The sequence below is a fragment of the Panthera tigris genome, chromosome B3 (genome assembly GCF_018350195.1).
Source record: "Panthera tigris isolate Pti1 chromosome B3, P.tigris_Pti1_mat1.1, whole genome shotgun sequence".
NCBI classification, from domain to species: Eukaryota; Metazoa; Chordata; class Mammalia; order Carnivora; family Felidae; genus Panthera; species Panthera tigris.
In genome coordinates this window covers 48,843,608-48,861,614 of record NC_056665.1, presented here as the reverse complement: position 1 = coordinate 48,861,614, position 18,007 = coordinate 48,843,608, and the positions used below count along the sequence as shown (strand labels likewise).

The window sequence follows — 18,007 nt, the reverse complement described above, 5'->3', positions numbered from 1 at the left end:
ATTGTATTTGAAGGTACCAGGAAAAAATAAATTTCTAACATGTAATTCTAAATTTTTAACCCTCAAAATAGACCCATGAAAACATTAGGGATTCAAATAAAATATAATGGAATTATGCCACAGTATGGTATATGGTATTTTTTTAAATATTAAGAACTGAATCAGATTTATTGCTATGTCAATCCTATCAATAATTGACAACCAAGTGTACAAAATACACCACACAACAACCAAGCCAAAAATGATGCTGTATAGAGATACCATTAACATAACACAGGTAAACATTTATCTTATAATATACATCACTAATACAGCAAAGCCTTACTCAGGATAGTTTGAATTGATAAAAGTCTAAAAATTTGAATATTTAAAAAGATAATGCAGTTTAAGCACTCATGAGCATTCTTTTTTTTTCTTTTTCTTTCAAGTATATAATTTCAAAAATACAAATTTGCACTGGCCAAGCATTATCAATTACAATTCTTCTGTGTACTTGTTTTAATGGCAAAAGAATGCTTTTGTATTCTCAAACAAATGCTTTATAAAGCTATGCAGTATTCTTAAATGCTTTATAAAGCTTCACATTTTTCTAAGATTAAACATTTTTCCTTAAAACCTTATGACTTTTATTAACAAATCTTTTCATCAGATAGTACAAAGTAAACACCATTCAAGTCTTTGTATCAATGGTTACAAATTCTAAGTAAATTAGAGGAGTTTTATGGCATTATAATAGTTTCTTAAAAAATGAAGATTAGCATTTCTACTTATTTTGGTTATGAAGAAGTGAATGATATCTTTTGTTGGAAGATATCAGACTAGGTTCAAAGTCTAGAATGTAATTTTAATGATATGGGCTAAAAAAAAAAAGTCCTAATATGTACCACCAATTAAGATAATAATTCCTTAATAAGTTATAACTGTAAGAGGAAAAACAAAATTTTCAGAAGTATTTATTGTATTATGAGTGTTATGAATTGCTAACACCAAATTTTACTGCTCTCTCCCATTTCAAAACATCAGGCCATCTACTAATCCACAAATATTGATGTTTCACATACTTCATAGAGTAGCTTAAACATACCAGCGTAAGAAATAATTAGTATTACATAGTAATTTCCTTTGCCATAGGAATAAATGTTGGACAAAGTCTGGAAACATTTTATTTTCCAATTTGAATTACAGTAATTTTGCCACAGACCACAGCACTAGTGCATGTGTTACTTCAGACATGCTCTAAGAACAAAACAAAAAATTACTGCAAAAATACATGTCACCAATGTGGAACACACTCAGATTTGTATAAAAGTACTGAACTAATATCCCAAAAAGAGGTATATGTAAACAGTACATAAGGAAGAAATAGTTTTAATATGAAACAGTCATTTAAGTCACATACATCATGATAAGAAGCAGGACTTTCTTTTATAAAAGATATTTTAACTAACAAGCAACATCATCTATATCATCTACAGAACAAGAAAAGTACAGGTATTTAGAATAAGTTTTAATATAATTGCAAGTAATGTATTTTGACAAACTGACAAAGATGAAGCTTATCTCGGGTTTTCATTAAAAATTTTCAATGAAATACAGGCAGCCTCTGACGTATTCATGTCTGGCTTATTGACAGCCATTTTTCATTTCCCCTAGACCATATGTCTTAGGAGATGTTAATGCCAGCCTTAGCCTCCTTACTCCAGGAGTACCTCTAGACTTCCACTACTGTACCAAAAGTTGGAAAAATGCAGATGTGACTTCTATACTGCTCTACTGGATAAAGAGAATACAGAAAAGGGGGAAGTCACTAAAATGTGGAAATGAGAAGAAACCTCTGAGTTCAAAAGTTGAGGAAACTATGAAAATATCCAAAAACCTAAAGGAAATTGGGAAGTATTCTCAAGACAGCATCCATCAATTTGATAAAAATACTGCTTCCTACAGTACTTGAAATGTGGTCATATTGTCTGAAATCTTAGATATTAGATAAAACTTCATTCTGAATAAGCAGTCTTAAAAAAAATGTTTAATCCCACTTTCTTCACTATCTTCATTTGCATCTCGGTGGAAAACACTTTTTCCTTAAAATCTAGCCAGCCATAACCACAGAAAGAAATGGGAATTTTGATTGGAGGAAAAATATGGAATTTTGGAGCACAGGGCATCCAGTAAGGGAAGAGGCAAGCTGACTTATATAGCATTCCACCGGAGGGTTTAGGATGTAAGAGGGCAACTAGGAAACACTAACACCAAGAAACTAAACTTACCTGAATCACATCAGGAAAAAGGAAGACCTCTGTTTCTTTCTACTTCCTACACTGATTGGTTCCCTAAAGAAAACTGAGTGTTCAGCATGATACTATCGCTTAACTACATTATGGTTTAAATAAGCCTTTATGAGCTTTCCTAACAATCTAATCATCTTATATAATGTTCCAAACCACTATTTACAAATGAACTTTGGGAGCCTGGATGCTCTTAACCGAACTTTTTAATTAAAAAAAATCTAAAATAGCACAAATGTTCATGCATATGAAACCTCTATACACTATAAAAAAGAAACTCAAAAATTCTTTAGAGCTCCCTTAGAAAAAACCATTACTTACATTTTTTTTTTTTTTTACTATTAAATACAATTACTATAGTATGGACAATAAGTACTAGCACTCTTAATATGTTCAAGACAAACAAGTTTGAAAGAATACTAGATGAAGACTCCTGATACTTATTTGGATGATTAAAGTTCGCAGAATTCATGGTGACCCACACTATTGAGGTTTTTTTCCCTACCAGTAGGCAGAGATGGGAGTCTAAAAAAAAAAAAAAAAAAAAAGATTGGATTTTTTTATATTGTTACTCTAAGAAGAATAAGCACTATTACAAGAAAAATCTTGCTTTATGTACATAATCTAATTTGGATTAACAAGAATCATAATAGCAGTACTCTAAAAGTATTTCACACCAAAGGAAAAAAACACTGATCACAAATCTAATTCTAAGCACTCTATCTGAAGAATAAATTTTCTTTTACAAGCTAAGCTGTTTCAGCATTAGTGAGTCCAGTAGCATCTAGAAGCAGTGAAATGAATAAAAAGTGAGTTCTGAGAAAGGAACTGATGCATTAAAACTATCATGACTAGCTGTCGTGAGAGAGCCTAGTTGCTGAGGGTCAGTCAGGTTAAACTAGACAAAACTTGAGAAGGTAAGAGAAACTATGATTTCCTGTTCAATTGTGTGGGTGTGTATGTGGGTGTGTATCTGTGTGCATGCAAGATGAGGCCTTTCAGTGAAAGAAAAGGATTACATAAAAAAATGTGCAATGCTACTGGAAGGCTATTCGACCTATGTACATTTCTTTCTATCAATGAATATTTAAAAATGTTTAGGGAAGCTCATCACTTGTCCTAACAAAGCCATAACAATTTGTTTAATAGCCTTATTTGGGTCAAATTGGACAAATTGGTACCTGGCCATTCTTATAGTTCATCATTTTTCCTATCAAAAACTGTCTAGATAATTTTTGACTTAGTGTCATATGGAGACAAATGAACTAGTAAAGAAAAGTACTTCAAAGACATGAAAACATTCATGAACTATGATTTTATAGTTTTTCAGTGACTCACTGTCAGTCAACCATGAGTTTTCTTTTGAATATTTACAGATTCTTATTTAAATAAGGTGCTCTGAAGACCTAAATACTTGAATAAAAATTCAACTGTAAGTTTTTAAAAACAACTACTTGGAAATGGAAAAGAATCTCAATATGAATCAAGTATCTTTATACTAGCTTGGGAGAGGTTACTTCACTTTCACCCAACTACTGAAAGTGTAAGCAACAGATGGCTTAAGAAACCACAAAATCAATTTTAACAATAAGTACAACGCAAGTACTACCATGAAAAATGTTAACTCCTGAGGACACTGTAAGGTTCTACTCAATATCTAACTGTATTATCATAAAAAATCATGACCTGATGCTAGGAATAAGCATTTAGCATGCAGTGCATCATTTCTTAAAAATCAGCACTTACTAGGATTTCAAGAACATGACTAGATCCTTAAACATTTAAAAAATTGTGTATCTCTAATAAAAACTATAATGTAAGCAAAATGGGATTTTCAAGTATGCTACTGAACACATCAAATGTCAGAGTCAGCCAAAAATACTGCATTTAACCTGCTTCAACTGGTAAAGATGTCACACAGAGGAGTACCTAGTATTAGAATTTATATCATTTCATTTTCTAAAACTGTAAAGATATATATTTTACAACTGTATTGAAAATATTTTGTACTCACCTCTAACTAGTCACAGGTAAATGGAGAAAACCTTCTACTACTTTGTACCATATGAAATTGCTGTTTTTGTAGGTCAAAATTAAAACACTGTATTTAAAAAAATAAGTTTTATTCAATCAAAATATGTATGAGTATTAATAACTTTCTAGTAAGATATTAAATATTTCATTTTAAAAAAATTTGTCATTTTTTCAGATATATAAATTGTTCAGATCCTCCAATTACTACTTCTTAATTGGAGAACATGTTGTTTCTTAAAAAAAAAGCTTCAAATGATGAAAACGAAGGTAGTTCATTGGATAAAGGTCTGGTGACTACAATGGACATGACGACATTGAATATCCCAATTGAATTAACTTTGCTTTCGTGGCTTGTGACATGTGAGGTCAAGTGCTGTCATGTAAAAGTGTGGGCTCATGTTTATTAACCAAAGGACCTTTCTTGATCAAAATTTTCATGCATAATTTTACTTCCTCAGCAATATGCTGCTGCTGTCGTTTCACCAGGGTTTAAGCAATAGTAATTATTCTTTTGCAGATCACCATATGGCCTTCAGAACATTTTTGGTCACAACGATGATGGTGCAAGTTTGGGAGCTTCAAAAATATCCAAATATTGTATAAATTGCTATCAATTGTCATATATAGTATCTTTTTTTTTTTTTTTTTGGTCACAGTTCATGATCCACTCTAAAAATATGTTTCTGCTTTTTTGAATCTTAATGAGTACACCTCCAACTGTCTTCATTCTTGATCATCTCCCAGGAGGATGTTCTTGGATTCATCTTTTCACTTTTCCCAGTCACAGAAGCTCCTGTCTGCTTCAAGGCCTTGAATTGTTGTTTGTGAGTTAGCTCTCACCCTGGCTCTTAATTGGTCTTTAAGATGGATTCTGATCTCCCCTGAGGCTCATTTTTGAATCCAGATTCCCCAGAACAAGATTTTTCAAACCACCACTGAGTGGTGTTCTTTCCCCAGCGGAGCCTTGTAGGCCCAACTTGATATTTACACCTATCTCATTTGCAGTATTGTCCTGGCTTGAAATCATATTAAAAGAAGTATCCATAATTCTTTTGAGGATACTATATTATTTATTTGTCTGGAAAACAATAAGAAAAAACTCAATAATCAAAGGAAATTGAAGAGTGAAGGGCATAACACTGTTACAATTCTAAATAGCACAACTAGAAACATACTTCACTTCAACTCTACTAATTGCAGTCAATTTTCAACTGATCTAGTATTAGCAATTTCATGTGGTACAATCCACAAGTCAATCAACAAATACTTACTGAGCATCTACTATATGCTAACATCTGTCTCCTATCTGTACAAACAGATATCTTGGAAAGACTGACTTGAAAATAGGAAAGTCATTAATTTCAAGGACCCTAGTGGGGAGAAATCTGGTGTCATACTCTATTATTTTTTAAAACATCCATTAAAATGTATGCTTTCTTCCATGTTACAGCTACATATGCTTTTTTGAAAACATATGTCAAATAGATCCTTGAAAAATTTTTTGAACTGTTTAATGTAATATTGCCAAAGTTCAGCTCTGCAATGTACATTTTTCAATGATTCTAACTTTTAAAAGTCAAAACTCGCCTACATTTGCTATATATTATTTTGAAGCTTCAAGAGGCTTTTATGTTTATGATTAACAACAACAACGACAACTAACATTTATTTGTATAGTACTTTCTAAAGCACCCCCATATACATTATTCTCATTTAAGATAGCAAACAAAGACAATACAAAATTTGTACTGGTAATGAAGTAGAATATTAACAAAAACTGAAAGGTAAATAATCTTTTTGTATGTGCATTTAAAAAAATAATGTAAAACATTAAAATCCTGTGTCACTGAGCCTCTGAAATACACAGGAAAAAAAATCACTTTAACTAATGCCTGTGATTAAGCATCACTGCCCACTGCAGGCGGACCAAAAGTTTCTCGAGTACGCATTAACTGGACATCTTTGTCAGCCATACAGGTATCACAGCCCCATACTGCTGATGCTTCTGCAGTTAGGAGGCCATAAGCTGTTTCAGTCATTCCAGTGCAGATCCGATGAAACCATTTCTGACAAGAGGCTTCACATAAGATGGCATCCTGATCATCATTCACTTCATTTGTACAAATTCCACAAGGATACACTGGGTCAGAAGAAGAATGGCCATGACGGCTTGGGTGGAGAGAGGATTTATTGCTTTTTTCAGTGGTGCACACATCTGGGGCACCTCTAGGTTGTCGCGGCTTATTCTGTGTCCCATTTGCATGGCTGTTATTTGTAGCTTCTGTGGTACTGGAACGGCTATTCTCTTGATTTACTGCACTGTTTCGATTAACATTTTTTAATTCAATATTACTCTGATTCACTGTGTCATCCATATTTAAGTGAGGTGGATGAGCAGAGGAATTTTGATTAGTGTTTTTGGTTGCTCCTTGGCTAAAGTCTTGTTTTTGGGGTGGTGCTTTTGCTTGACCAAAAGTGTTTGGGGGAGGAATAAAAGAATGATTAGATTCTAATGGAGAAGTAAAATTTGAATTATTTCCAGGGACAAAGTTAGATGCCAAGTCAGGGTTAGATACTTGGTTAGTATTCTGTGGAGGAATCTGATTGAAGTTTTCAGCAGGATTTTGTCTAAAATGTTGATTAGGCATGTTAACATTCTGACTTAGTGCATTATTATAAGATGGATTTCCAAAGCTTGAATTATCATGTGGCCCAAAGTTAAAAGCATGAGGTCGATTAAAACCCATGCCCAAAGGATTCTGAGGAAATGGGTGTGGCTGATTCCTGAGTGAGTAAGGACCACAGTATGGGGAAGACATTCTTGGAGGAACGTGAGGTGGCATTCTGAATGTGCTATAGCCTCCAAAGCCAGGATAACCAGGGCCAAGATATGGATTTGATGAAGGTAGTGGTTTATAGGAAATAGTATTATAGTTGTCATCAAATGGATTAGCAGCCACTAGATGGTCAGAGTTTGGATTCGGTGGTGGAGCATACTCAGACAATGGAGGAAAAGAAGGCCCCTGAAATGAGAATGTAGAGTAAAATACATGTTTTGAGCAAAGAAGTCATTAAAATTGTTATCTTAACATGTAAGAACCTAGTTTTAATCAAATTTTTCTTGCTATGTCTTATGAAAATTTAATTCATCTGACTTTTCAATTCCAAATAAGTTTTATATTTACTTATATTTAATGATTAAAATGTATAGATTTCTTCCATTTAGGAAAGAAAATAAGGCATGCTTTTCTGAGCTCAAATTCATTGTCACTTCAAATTTCAAAGGTATTGATTAACCTTCAAAAGAAGCTTAATTACATAATTTGCATTTAATATGCTTAACTTTAGTTCTGGAATTTTTCACTTAAAATTCTAACTAAAAGTACCTGTTACACCCCCCAAAAAACCATAAAATTAAGTAACAATAAACAGGCTCTAAGTTTTTTTACTGGCTTAACTTCAGGGAGTAGCTATTAAAGTATTCCCCAAGCACTATGCTCTCGGCCTCAGAATGGAAAAATAAACTTCCAGTTTTAGTCACACTGTAATTTTAAGAGATGGTGGCCAAAATGGAAAAAAATAATCCTTACACACAAAATACTTACTTGCAGTCTTTAGAATAAAAAGAGTGCTTCAAATTTACAGAAGATAAAGCCACAAAAGCCTGTTTTGATAACTATTTATTCAACCACATGTTGTACACAAAAGATGCCTCCCCCATGACTGCTCAATGATATGTACATACTACTAAATTATTATAACAGCTAAATATTGCTTCAGGCTAAACCTATGTTCATATATTTTAAATCTTTTACTAAAACTACAGGCATCTGTGCTGTTTAAGTTAGTTTTAAGAATAAACATTTTATTTTTTTATTTTTTATTTTTTATTTTTTTTTATTTTTTTATTTTTTAATATATGAAATTTACTGTCAAATTGGTTTCCATACAACACCCAGTGCTCATCCCAAAAGGTGCCCTCCTCAATACCCATCACCCACCCTGCCCTCCCTCCCACCCCCCATCAACCCTCAGTTTGTTCTCAGTTTTTAACAGTCTCTTATGCTTTGGCTCTCTCCCACTCTAACCTCTTTTTTTTTTTTTTTCTTTTCTTTCCTTCCCCTCCCCCATGGGTTTCTGTTATGTTTCTCAGGATCCACATAAGAGTGAAACCATATGGTATCTGTCTTTCTCTGTATGGCTTATTTCACTTAGCATCACACTCTCCAGTTCCATCCATGTTGCTACAAAAGGCCATATTTCATTTTTTCTCATTGCCACGTAGTATTCCATTGTGTATATAAACCACAATTTCTTTATCCATTCATCAGTTGATGGACATTTAGGCTCTTTCCATAATTTGGCTATTGTTGAGAGTGCCGCTATAAACATTGGGGTACAGGTGCCCCTATGCATCAGTACTCCTGTATCCCTTGGATAAATTCCTAGCAGTGCTAAGAATAAACATTTTAATTTGTCTGCCTACACTTCCCTCTTGCAATATCCACTCTAGGCCTATAGGCCAACAATAGCCACTAGTTACAGAATTAAAAAAAAAAAAAAAATCACTGCAAAATTCACTATTAGGTTACAAATGAGGAGGGGAAAAAAATCCATGACCAAATTTAAATTTACCTCATTAGCCTGATCGTATCAGTGAACAAAAATGGTTATCAAAGAAAATGTCAATTTACCTGTGTATTTGTCTTGCGTTTTTTCTTATCTGGGCTTCCTAGTTGTACACCTGGTCCTCCTAACCCATCCAGTCCACTATCACCACCTAAAAGCAAATAAAATCCAGATAACATTTCCACTTGTAACTGAAATCATTTTATATCTCTCACAGCAATATCTATCATAATTACCTGTTAATATGAGTTCTGTTTTTGTTAGATAAAAGCAATACTAAGTTTTTAAAAAATATCTTTGCTTTTCAAAAAGTCTTCCCCATAATTTCAGTCAGAAACAGTCATTCATCTCTACTCCCATGGTATTTTTTTACTACTCTTTCATTGAGAAAGAAAGTCTCCATGCCACCCTTGAATCTTTAGTCATCTGGTTTCCTATCCCTGAAAGCAGCCACTAGTTTCTGCTGTATCTTTCAAAAGACAATCTAGATAAAATTCCAATATAGTACCTTTTGTGGGGTGTACACACACGATGGCAGACGCTCTATACACAATGCCACTGTACATTTTCTTTCTACTTGGAAATCATTCCATATCATTACATACTGAACAGCTCCATCCCCTAATAACTCAGTAGTATTTCATAGTATGATTATAATCTAATTCATTGAACTACCCCCTCCCCATTGATGGATATTTAGGTTGCTCCAAACCTTTGCTGTCTGCAATGAAAATCCATGTATAAATGTCTTAAAATACATGTACAAATCATTCTTAGAACTGGAATTAAGGCATTAAAGGAATGTGGCCTTTTAATTCTTAAAGGTATTGCTGAAGTACAATGCACATGAGTATTATTTTCTCAACAGTGTATGATCAAGCAAAAGCAAAAGCAAAAGCTTGACTGAATTCAAGAAGTTAAAGTTTATCAACAGATTTTTTTCCATTAGAAAAACATTTTTTATTATGGAGGATTCTGGGTCATTTAAAAAGTAGACAGAAGAATAAAGTTATGTACATACATATATAGATACACATTTGTAATAGGTTAATAAATAAGTTCAGTGAGGTGACAGACAATTAGAGGAGACCTGCTCACATATGTGGATTCTGAGAAAGGGGTATTTAAACGGGGACCTAAAGGAGGAAAACAAATCTCTGAGTAAAGAGCCTAAGGAAGAGCCTCTAGGCAGAGAACTGCATGTGTCAAGATTCTTAAGTAGAAAGAAGCTTGATGTGTTTGGAAAATTTAAAAGAGGCCAGCGTGTTAAAGGGACTCTGGAGAGTGCCACTAGAAAAGGTTAGAGACAGGCAGGGTCCAGATCATTTTAGAGCAGAGTAGACTGTGTCCCACTAAAATTCTTATTTTGAAGCCCTAATGCACAGTATGATGATGTTTAGACATAGGGCCGTTGGAAGGTAATGAAGGTTACATCCAGTCATGAGGATCAGGCCTTTATGATGGGATTACTGGCCTTAGGAGAAAGAAGAGTGTGCTTGCAGACCCCCTATGAAGTACAAATACAGGAAAGACCTTGTAAGGATATGGGCAAGACGGTGGGCATCTGCAAATGAGAAAGAGAGCACTCATCAGGAAGTGAACTGGCTAGCACCTTGATCTTGGACTTCCCAGCCGCCAAACTGTGAGAAAATTAATTTCTGTTGTTTAAGCCACCCAGTCTATGATTTTTGTTCTTGTAGACCATGCAGACTAAGACACAGAGCCTTGTAGCTTATGCTAAGGAACCTGAATTTTATCTGAAGAACAGTGGATGATCATTTAAAGGTTCTGAGTAGGAAAGTGATATGATTTAAGTTTTAAAAATATTATATTAGCAATTGTGTTCAGAATGAATTAGAGATGGGACAGGGGAAAAAGCAGGGAGACCACTATTTTACAATAATAGTTCAGGAAAAGAAATGGTACTTAGCAATAAAGAGAAATCAGTATGTTGGACATAGTCCAACCACCTAAACAAAATGCAAAGCAGATTTCTGTAAGAGCTATTTAGAGAAGTTTAAATACTGTGAAGGTGGAAAACTGACAAACAACAAAATTCAGTAAGGATTCTGGATGTTAAATTAATATTTAATATTAAAAAGCTTTCTTATGTACAAACTAAAACCAGTCAAAAGATACAGCAGAAGAAATGCTTCATTTATAGGAACAAAACTAAACTAAAATGGGTAGCAATAAATTCTAAAAATGTACAAGATCAGTATGAATAAAAACTTTCAAAAGTCCTACACTGAGAGACATAGAGGAAGATTTCTAAAAAGTGGGTAGAGTATTCCCTATTCTGGCTAGCCACCTGGAACAAAATAACATTTTTTTTTAACCTCACTTATTATCCCAAACAGCCCTGTTGTGCCCTCCTCAGAAACATCAGCACCAGGTATTTGAATCTTAGGCCCACAGGGTCCACATTCCAGGTCCAGAGGCATTAACTAGCCTAAGCAGTACTCCCATTCTCAGATATCTGAGTTTAACCTCCACAGGACCTCTCCTGTGAATTTATATATTCTAATAATTTCAACTTCTTTCCTTTGTCCCACAGCCTTAGGAATGGTAGCTGTTTCCCATAGTTGATATCTCTGTGAAAACTTTAGTAGCCTATTTTTGCCACTTCAGTTTAATGTCTATTAACAATACCTTTTTACTAAATTCTTTCTGTTAAAAACAACTGATATGGCCTGGCTAGACTCTGACTGATACATACACATCTCATGTCCCACCAGCCAGAAACTGTCATTACTACTAAGTTAACATTATTCCAGACATCTAGCTTATTATCTACCTATCTACTTTTCCTTCCGTGTATATAGAGCAATAGTAATACCTTTAGAAAGATAGGATACTATTTTTTAAATAAAAGCATTAAATTTTAAGTTAATTAGAATTTAACAAAGGAAAAAAGAAGTGAAACTAAAGAGTACATTAAATGTTTCTTTACCATAAGAGAAGTTAAAAAAAATTTTTTTAATGTTTATTTACTTTTGGGGGGGTGGGGCGAGCATGCACAAGTAGTGGAGGGACAGAGAAAGAGGAAGACAGAGGATCCCAAGCAGGCTCCATGCTGACAGCCCAAAGTGGGGTTCAAACCCATGAACCCCAAGGTCATGGCCTGAGCTGAAGTGAGATGCTTAACCAATTGAGCCACACAGGCGCTCACACAGTAAGTTTTTTTTGTTTTTTTTTTTTAATGTTTATTTTATTTTTGAGACAGAGAGAGAGGGAGGGATCCCTGGGAGCAAAGAGAGAGAGGAGAAACAGAAACTGAAGTAGGCTCCAGGTTATGAGCTGCCTGCATAGAGCCTGATGTAGGGCTCGAACTCATGAACCATGAGATCAAAACCTGAGCCTACGTTGAACAAATGCTTAACCAATTGAGCCACCAAGGTGCCCCTGCAATTCACCTTTAATCTGTTGAATTATCATCCTGTCTTTGAGATCTCATTTTTTTCATTTTTTGTTTTTATTAAGGTCTAGCACTTGAAGTACATGTATTTCCTTCTGTCTTTTAGGTTATAGGTCTTCATCTTCTACATGCTATTTCTTTTTTTTTTGTTGTTAGTTCATTAGTTTGCTATAGTATGTTTGCACAGTTATGCTTTTTTTTTTGTTTGTTTAGTTTTACGCTTATTATTTTGAGAGAGAGAGAGAGAGAGAGAAAGAGAGAAAGCACACACGCACATATGTAAGTGGGGGACAGGCAGAGAGAGAATCCTAGGCAGATTCTGCACTGTTGGTGTAGGAGCTCAGTGCAGGGCTCAAACTCATGAACTGTGAGATAATGACCTGAGCTGAAATTGGACGCTTAACCGACTGAGCCACCCAGGTGCCTCTGCTTTTATTTTTATCTTACAACCCTGCCTAGATCTTTTACCTGCTCTGATTTAACATAGGTGACTTTCTGACTTTCTTCTATTGCTTATATGCTATATCTATTGAGATAATCATGTGATTTTTTTCCCTTTAAATTATTTTAGTGTTCAACTCAAGAATGACATTCCTGAAATAAAGCTACCTTACTCACTTTTATATGTTATCATTTTTATATGACTGAACATACTAATATCTTTTTAGAATGCTTGCCTATATTAGTAAGATTAACCTGTTGTGTTTCCTTGGAACATCCAGGTTCTTAATTCCGACTTTTTGTTAAGTGCACATCTACCTAGTTGGGGGGTAGAGTAACCCATTCACATGGGATGGTTTCCCTGTGTTCTCTGATTCAGTGTATTCCTGGAGACTTGTACCAGAGATTAGTCCTTTTTTTTAAAAAACAAAAAACAAAAAACAAACTTTTTGTTTTACTCATTTTTTCCTTACTGAAAAGAATGAGAAGATAAGAGTACTCATTGAATTTGCTTCTCCCCAGACTTGGGGTTATTAGTAAGAATTCTCAAAATTCTGTAAATCATCAGTAGCTTCCAAGGGCAGACAGTGCATTCTGGGCTGTTTCTACTTTTTGGTTACTAAGAATAATGCTGCTGAATATTTATGTACAAGTTTTTTTGTTTTTTTTTTTTAATATATGAACATGTTTTCAATTATCTGGGGTATATAGCTAGTAATTGAATCACTGGGCTATATGGTATCTCCAAGTCTAATGTTTTGAGAACTGCCCAACTGTTTTCCATAGTGGCTGCAATATTATATATTCCCAGGTAAGTCTGAGGGTTCCAATTTCTTCACATCCTCCCCAACACTTATTTCCTGTTGTTTCTTTAAGTACTGTCATTCTAGTGAGCATAAACTAGTATCTCATTGTGGTTTTAATTTGCATTTTCATAATTACTAATGAAGTTGAGCATCTTTTCATGTATTTATTGATCATTTATATATATATATATATATATATATATATATATCTTTTCTTTAAAAAAATTTTTTTTACATTTATTTATTTTTGAGAGACAGACACAGAGCATGAGCAGGGGAGGAGCAGAGAGAGAGGGGGACACAGAAATCTGAAGCACGTTCAAGGCTCCGAGCTGTCAGCACACAGCCCGACGCAGGGCTTGAACTCACAAATTGCAAGATCATGACCTAGGAAGAAGTCGGACGCTTAACCGACTGAGCCATCCAGGCACCCCTATATATCTTTTCTTTGAAGAAATGACTAGTCTAGTCATTTGTCTATTTTTTAGTTAGGTTATTTATGTTTTTTGTTGTTAAGTTGTAAGAATTTTTTATGTAGTCTGGATACTAGACTCTTATCAGTTATAAGATTTATAAAAATATTTTCTTCCAATCTGTGGGTTGTCTTTTCACTTTGATAGTGTCCTTTGACACACATGTGTTTTTAATTTGACGAACTCTAATTTATTTATTTTTCTTTTGATTGTTTAGATAAAACTAGATTTATATACTTCTAAGGTACTAGTTTGCCTCCCTAAAATCTTATACACATACTGTCTTACTCAGCAGAACACAAAAGACAAAAATGAAAACTTGTGGTTCAAACTAAAGGAACTCCTATTTTTAAATTCTTTGATGTGGCAGTGATCCCATTTCATTAGATGGTATGTAAAGAACTAATAGTGAGATCCAGTCTACCCCTCAAAGTCATTGATTCAAAATCTGATGGTTCAGGAATGACTGAATCTATTACTAATTTATAACTTATTCAGTAACCTATATAAAATGAACTGATGATTACATATTAACAAACTGTATTCACTTTTCTTTAACAGTATATACTGACATGCTGAGCAGGGAAATGTGTTGTTCTCAAATCTGAATACCTAGAAATTTTGATGAGTTTGGTAGGGGAAAAGAATTAGCAATGATTTTAGAGGCCAAATAATAAAGTGGTTATATAAATAAACAAAGGTTCCAAACATCAAAGTCCTATACCTCCTAATATCTGTCATGGTTATTTCATTATAACAAAAATATAAATAGAAAAATGTAATTCCTAAAAATAAAAACAATTACTAATAAATTAATCTCTAATCTCCAATCTAGAATATATAAATTAGCACTCACAGCATTAATACTAAATGATTATAATTTTAAAATTAAAATGCTGTAATTTAAAGATGGGAAAAATGTACTCTTAATGGTATCTACCATCTTTGTTCACTTTCCAAAAATTTAGTAATCACTGCTTATGTTCACTGTAAGGAAAGGCTCTGACATTGGCAGTCATTTAAATAAACTTACTATTTTCAATTAATCTGTGAGTAAAATGAACTAAAATTCTTTTTAGAAACTGACTTTTTCTAACATTTCCCTCCATAAAGCAAATCTTCAAGTTCCCATTGGTGTCTGTTGCTCCATTTATTATTCATCTAAAGAGTTAACTACATAACACTTTCAATGGTTCTGACTCTTGGCATTACCCAGGTCCTTCTTGCTGCTACCTGTAATACTGATGGTTCTTCTCTAGGAGTTATCATTATGTTAGATCAGATTCATAGTCATCAAGGCTAATTAGAATACAAGCTACCAAGAACTTCCATGATTCTCTTTAAAAATAAAGTGAAAGGTTAGAATCCAGGTTACGGGAAAGTGGTGGTTATTAAGCTAGTCACTTACGTTACCCTGAGAACTTTTGGTACCACAACTTTTCTCTAGATGCTCTACATATTTGCTGCTGCTAATTCTGCAAGGTAAACCATGACTATTCAGTCAGGAGCTGAGAACTGTGGGGTAGAGAACCAAGAAAATGGGAACTGCCAAAGCATATTATTAACACCAGCTACTGTGATACTTTTAATTTGTTAATACCTGAATTTCTTTATCTCATCTCTTAACTCCTACCTGCCCAGTAAACTCTGAATGCACAAGGGGAATAGACTGTGGGAGGATGATGACGAAAATAGAACAAGAAGCCTCTCTCATTTTAAGAAAGCTAAGGAATTTTCTCTCTTTAGATATTATTACATTATGCCACTTAATCTCAATTAAGCAGAATAATTCTCTTACCTCTTTTTACCCTTTAACCTTTTTTTTTTTAGAGCTGGAAGTTGAAGTTATATGTCCTTTCATAGTCTTACAGGAGAGTCTAATCTGTTAAACAAGGAACTTTTTTCCCCATCTAAAGATTTTACAAATTAAAGATTTTTTTTATATGAAATCCATTTGTAACTGGAGATAAGTAATATGCCTCATAAAGAGTTCAAAGTAATGGTCATAAAAATGCTCACTGGACTGGAGAGAAGAGTGGAAGAACTCAGTGAGGGCTTCAACAGAGACAGAAAATACAAAAAAAAAAAAAAAAAATCAGAGTCGAAGACTACAAAAACTAGAGGGAATCAACAGTAGAGGATGCAGAAGAATGGATCAGTAATCTAGAAGACAAGTTAATGGAAAGCACCTAAGATGAATAGCAAAAAGAAAAAACAAACAAACAAAAAATGAAGATAGGTTAAAGGATCTCTTGGGCAACATCAAGTGAACAAACATTTGCATTATAGGGGTCCCCAAAGGAGAAGAGAGAGAAAAAGGGCAGAAAGCTTATTTGAAGAAATAAGAGTTGAAAACTTCCCTAAACTGGGGAAGGAAACAGGCATCCAGGTTCAGGAATCATACAGAATGCTTAACAAGATAAACCCAAGGAGATCCACACAATGACATATAATAATTAAAATGTCAAAGGTTAAAGATAGAGAATTTTAAAAGCAGCAATAGAAGTGAAAATGGTTACATACAAAGGAAATACCACAAGCTATCAGCTGATTTTTCAGCAGAAATTTTGCATGCTAGAAGAGAGTGGCATGATATATTCAAAGTACTGAAAGGAAAAAAACCTACAACCAAGAATACTCTAGCCAGCAAGATTATCATTCAGAATTGAAGGAGAGACAAACAAAAGTTAAAGGAGTTGATCACCACTAAACTAACCTTCTAAAAGATGTTAAAGTAGTAAAATCAATAGTATCTTAATTAGTTAAGAGGACTCACAGAATAAAAAGATGTAAAATATAAAAACATATATGTAAAATGGGGAGGGGGGAATAAAATTGAAGTTCTTTTATAAAATGTGTTTGTATTCAAGGCGTCTGGGTGGCTCGGTTGGTTGGGCGTCTGACTTCGGCTCAGGTCCTGATCTCATGGTCCATGAGTTCGAGCCCCGCGTCGGGCTCTGTGCTAACAGCTCGGAGCCTGGAGCCTGGCTCGGATTCTGTGTGTGTGTCTCTCTCTCTGACCCTCACCCGTTCATGCTCTGTCTCTCTCTGTCTCAAAAATAAATAAACGTTAAAAAAAAAAATTTAAAAAAATTTAAAAAATGTGTTTGTATTTAACTGACCATGAAATTATTATAGACTACTATATTCTTAGGATGTTATTTACGGACCTCATGGTAACCACAAACCAAAAACCTGTAATAGATAAACAAAAAATAAAGAGAAAGAAAGCCAAGTATGACACTGAAGAAAGTCCTCATCACAAGGAAAGAGCAAGAGAAAAAGGAATAAAAAAAACTACAAAAACAACCAGAAAACAATTAACAAAATGGTAGTAAGTATATACTTACAAAACTGTATGTAAATGGTCTAAATACTCCAACAAAAAGACACAGGTTAATGGAGTGGATTTAAAAAACAAGACCCTTCTATATGCTGCCTACAAAAGACTCATTTCAGACCTAAAGATACATACAAATTGAAAGTGAAGGGATAGAAAATTAATATTCCAAGCAAATGAAAGCAAAACAAATAAACAAAAAACAGACTTTAAAACAAAGACTGTAACAAAGAACAAAGAGGGGCATTACATAATGACAAAGGACTAATGATAAATTGCATAATGATAAATGATAACTGCAAATATCTATGCACCCAATATTAGAGCACCTAAATAAGACAAATATTAAAAGGGATAAACTGACAGTAATATAATAATAGTAGGGGACTTTAATACCCCACTTGTATCAATGGATAGATCATCAAGGCAGAAAATTAATAAGGAAACAGTGTCTTTGAACAATACATTAGACCAGATGGACTTAAAGATATATACAAAACATTCCATCGAAAATAACAGAACACACATTCTTTTCAGGGTACAGGGAACATTCACAAGAATAGGTCACATATTAGGCCACA

General features: G+C 33.9%; 1 protein-coding gene across 1 annotated transcript in view; it reads right to left on the bottom strand.

The window, feature by feature from the left end:
* Positions 1-1,138: 1,138 nt before the first annotated feature.
* The window catches only part of PYGO1 (pygopus family PHD finger 1), a 29,660-nt gene continuing 12,791 nt past the window's right edge, over positions 1,139-18,007 (bottom strand). Inside the window, exons 2-3 of the mRNA XM_042988803.1 lie at positions 9,014-9,099; positions 1,139-7,342 (exon numbers count right to left, since the gene is read on the bottom strand). Of these exons, the coding sequence (XP_042844737.1) occupies positions 6,218-7,342; positions 9,014-9,099 (1,211 nt within the window). The 3' untranslated portion in view covers positions 1,139-6,217. The remainder of the gene's footprint in view (positions 7,343-9,013; positions 9,100-18,007) is intronic.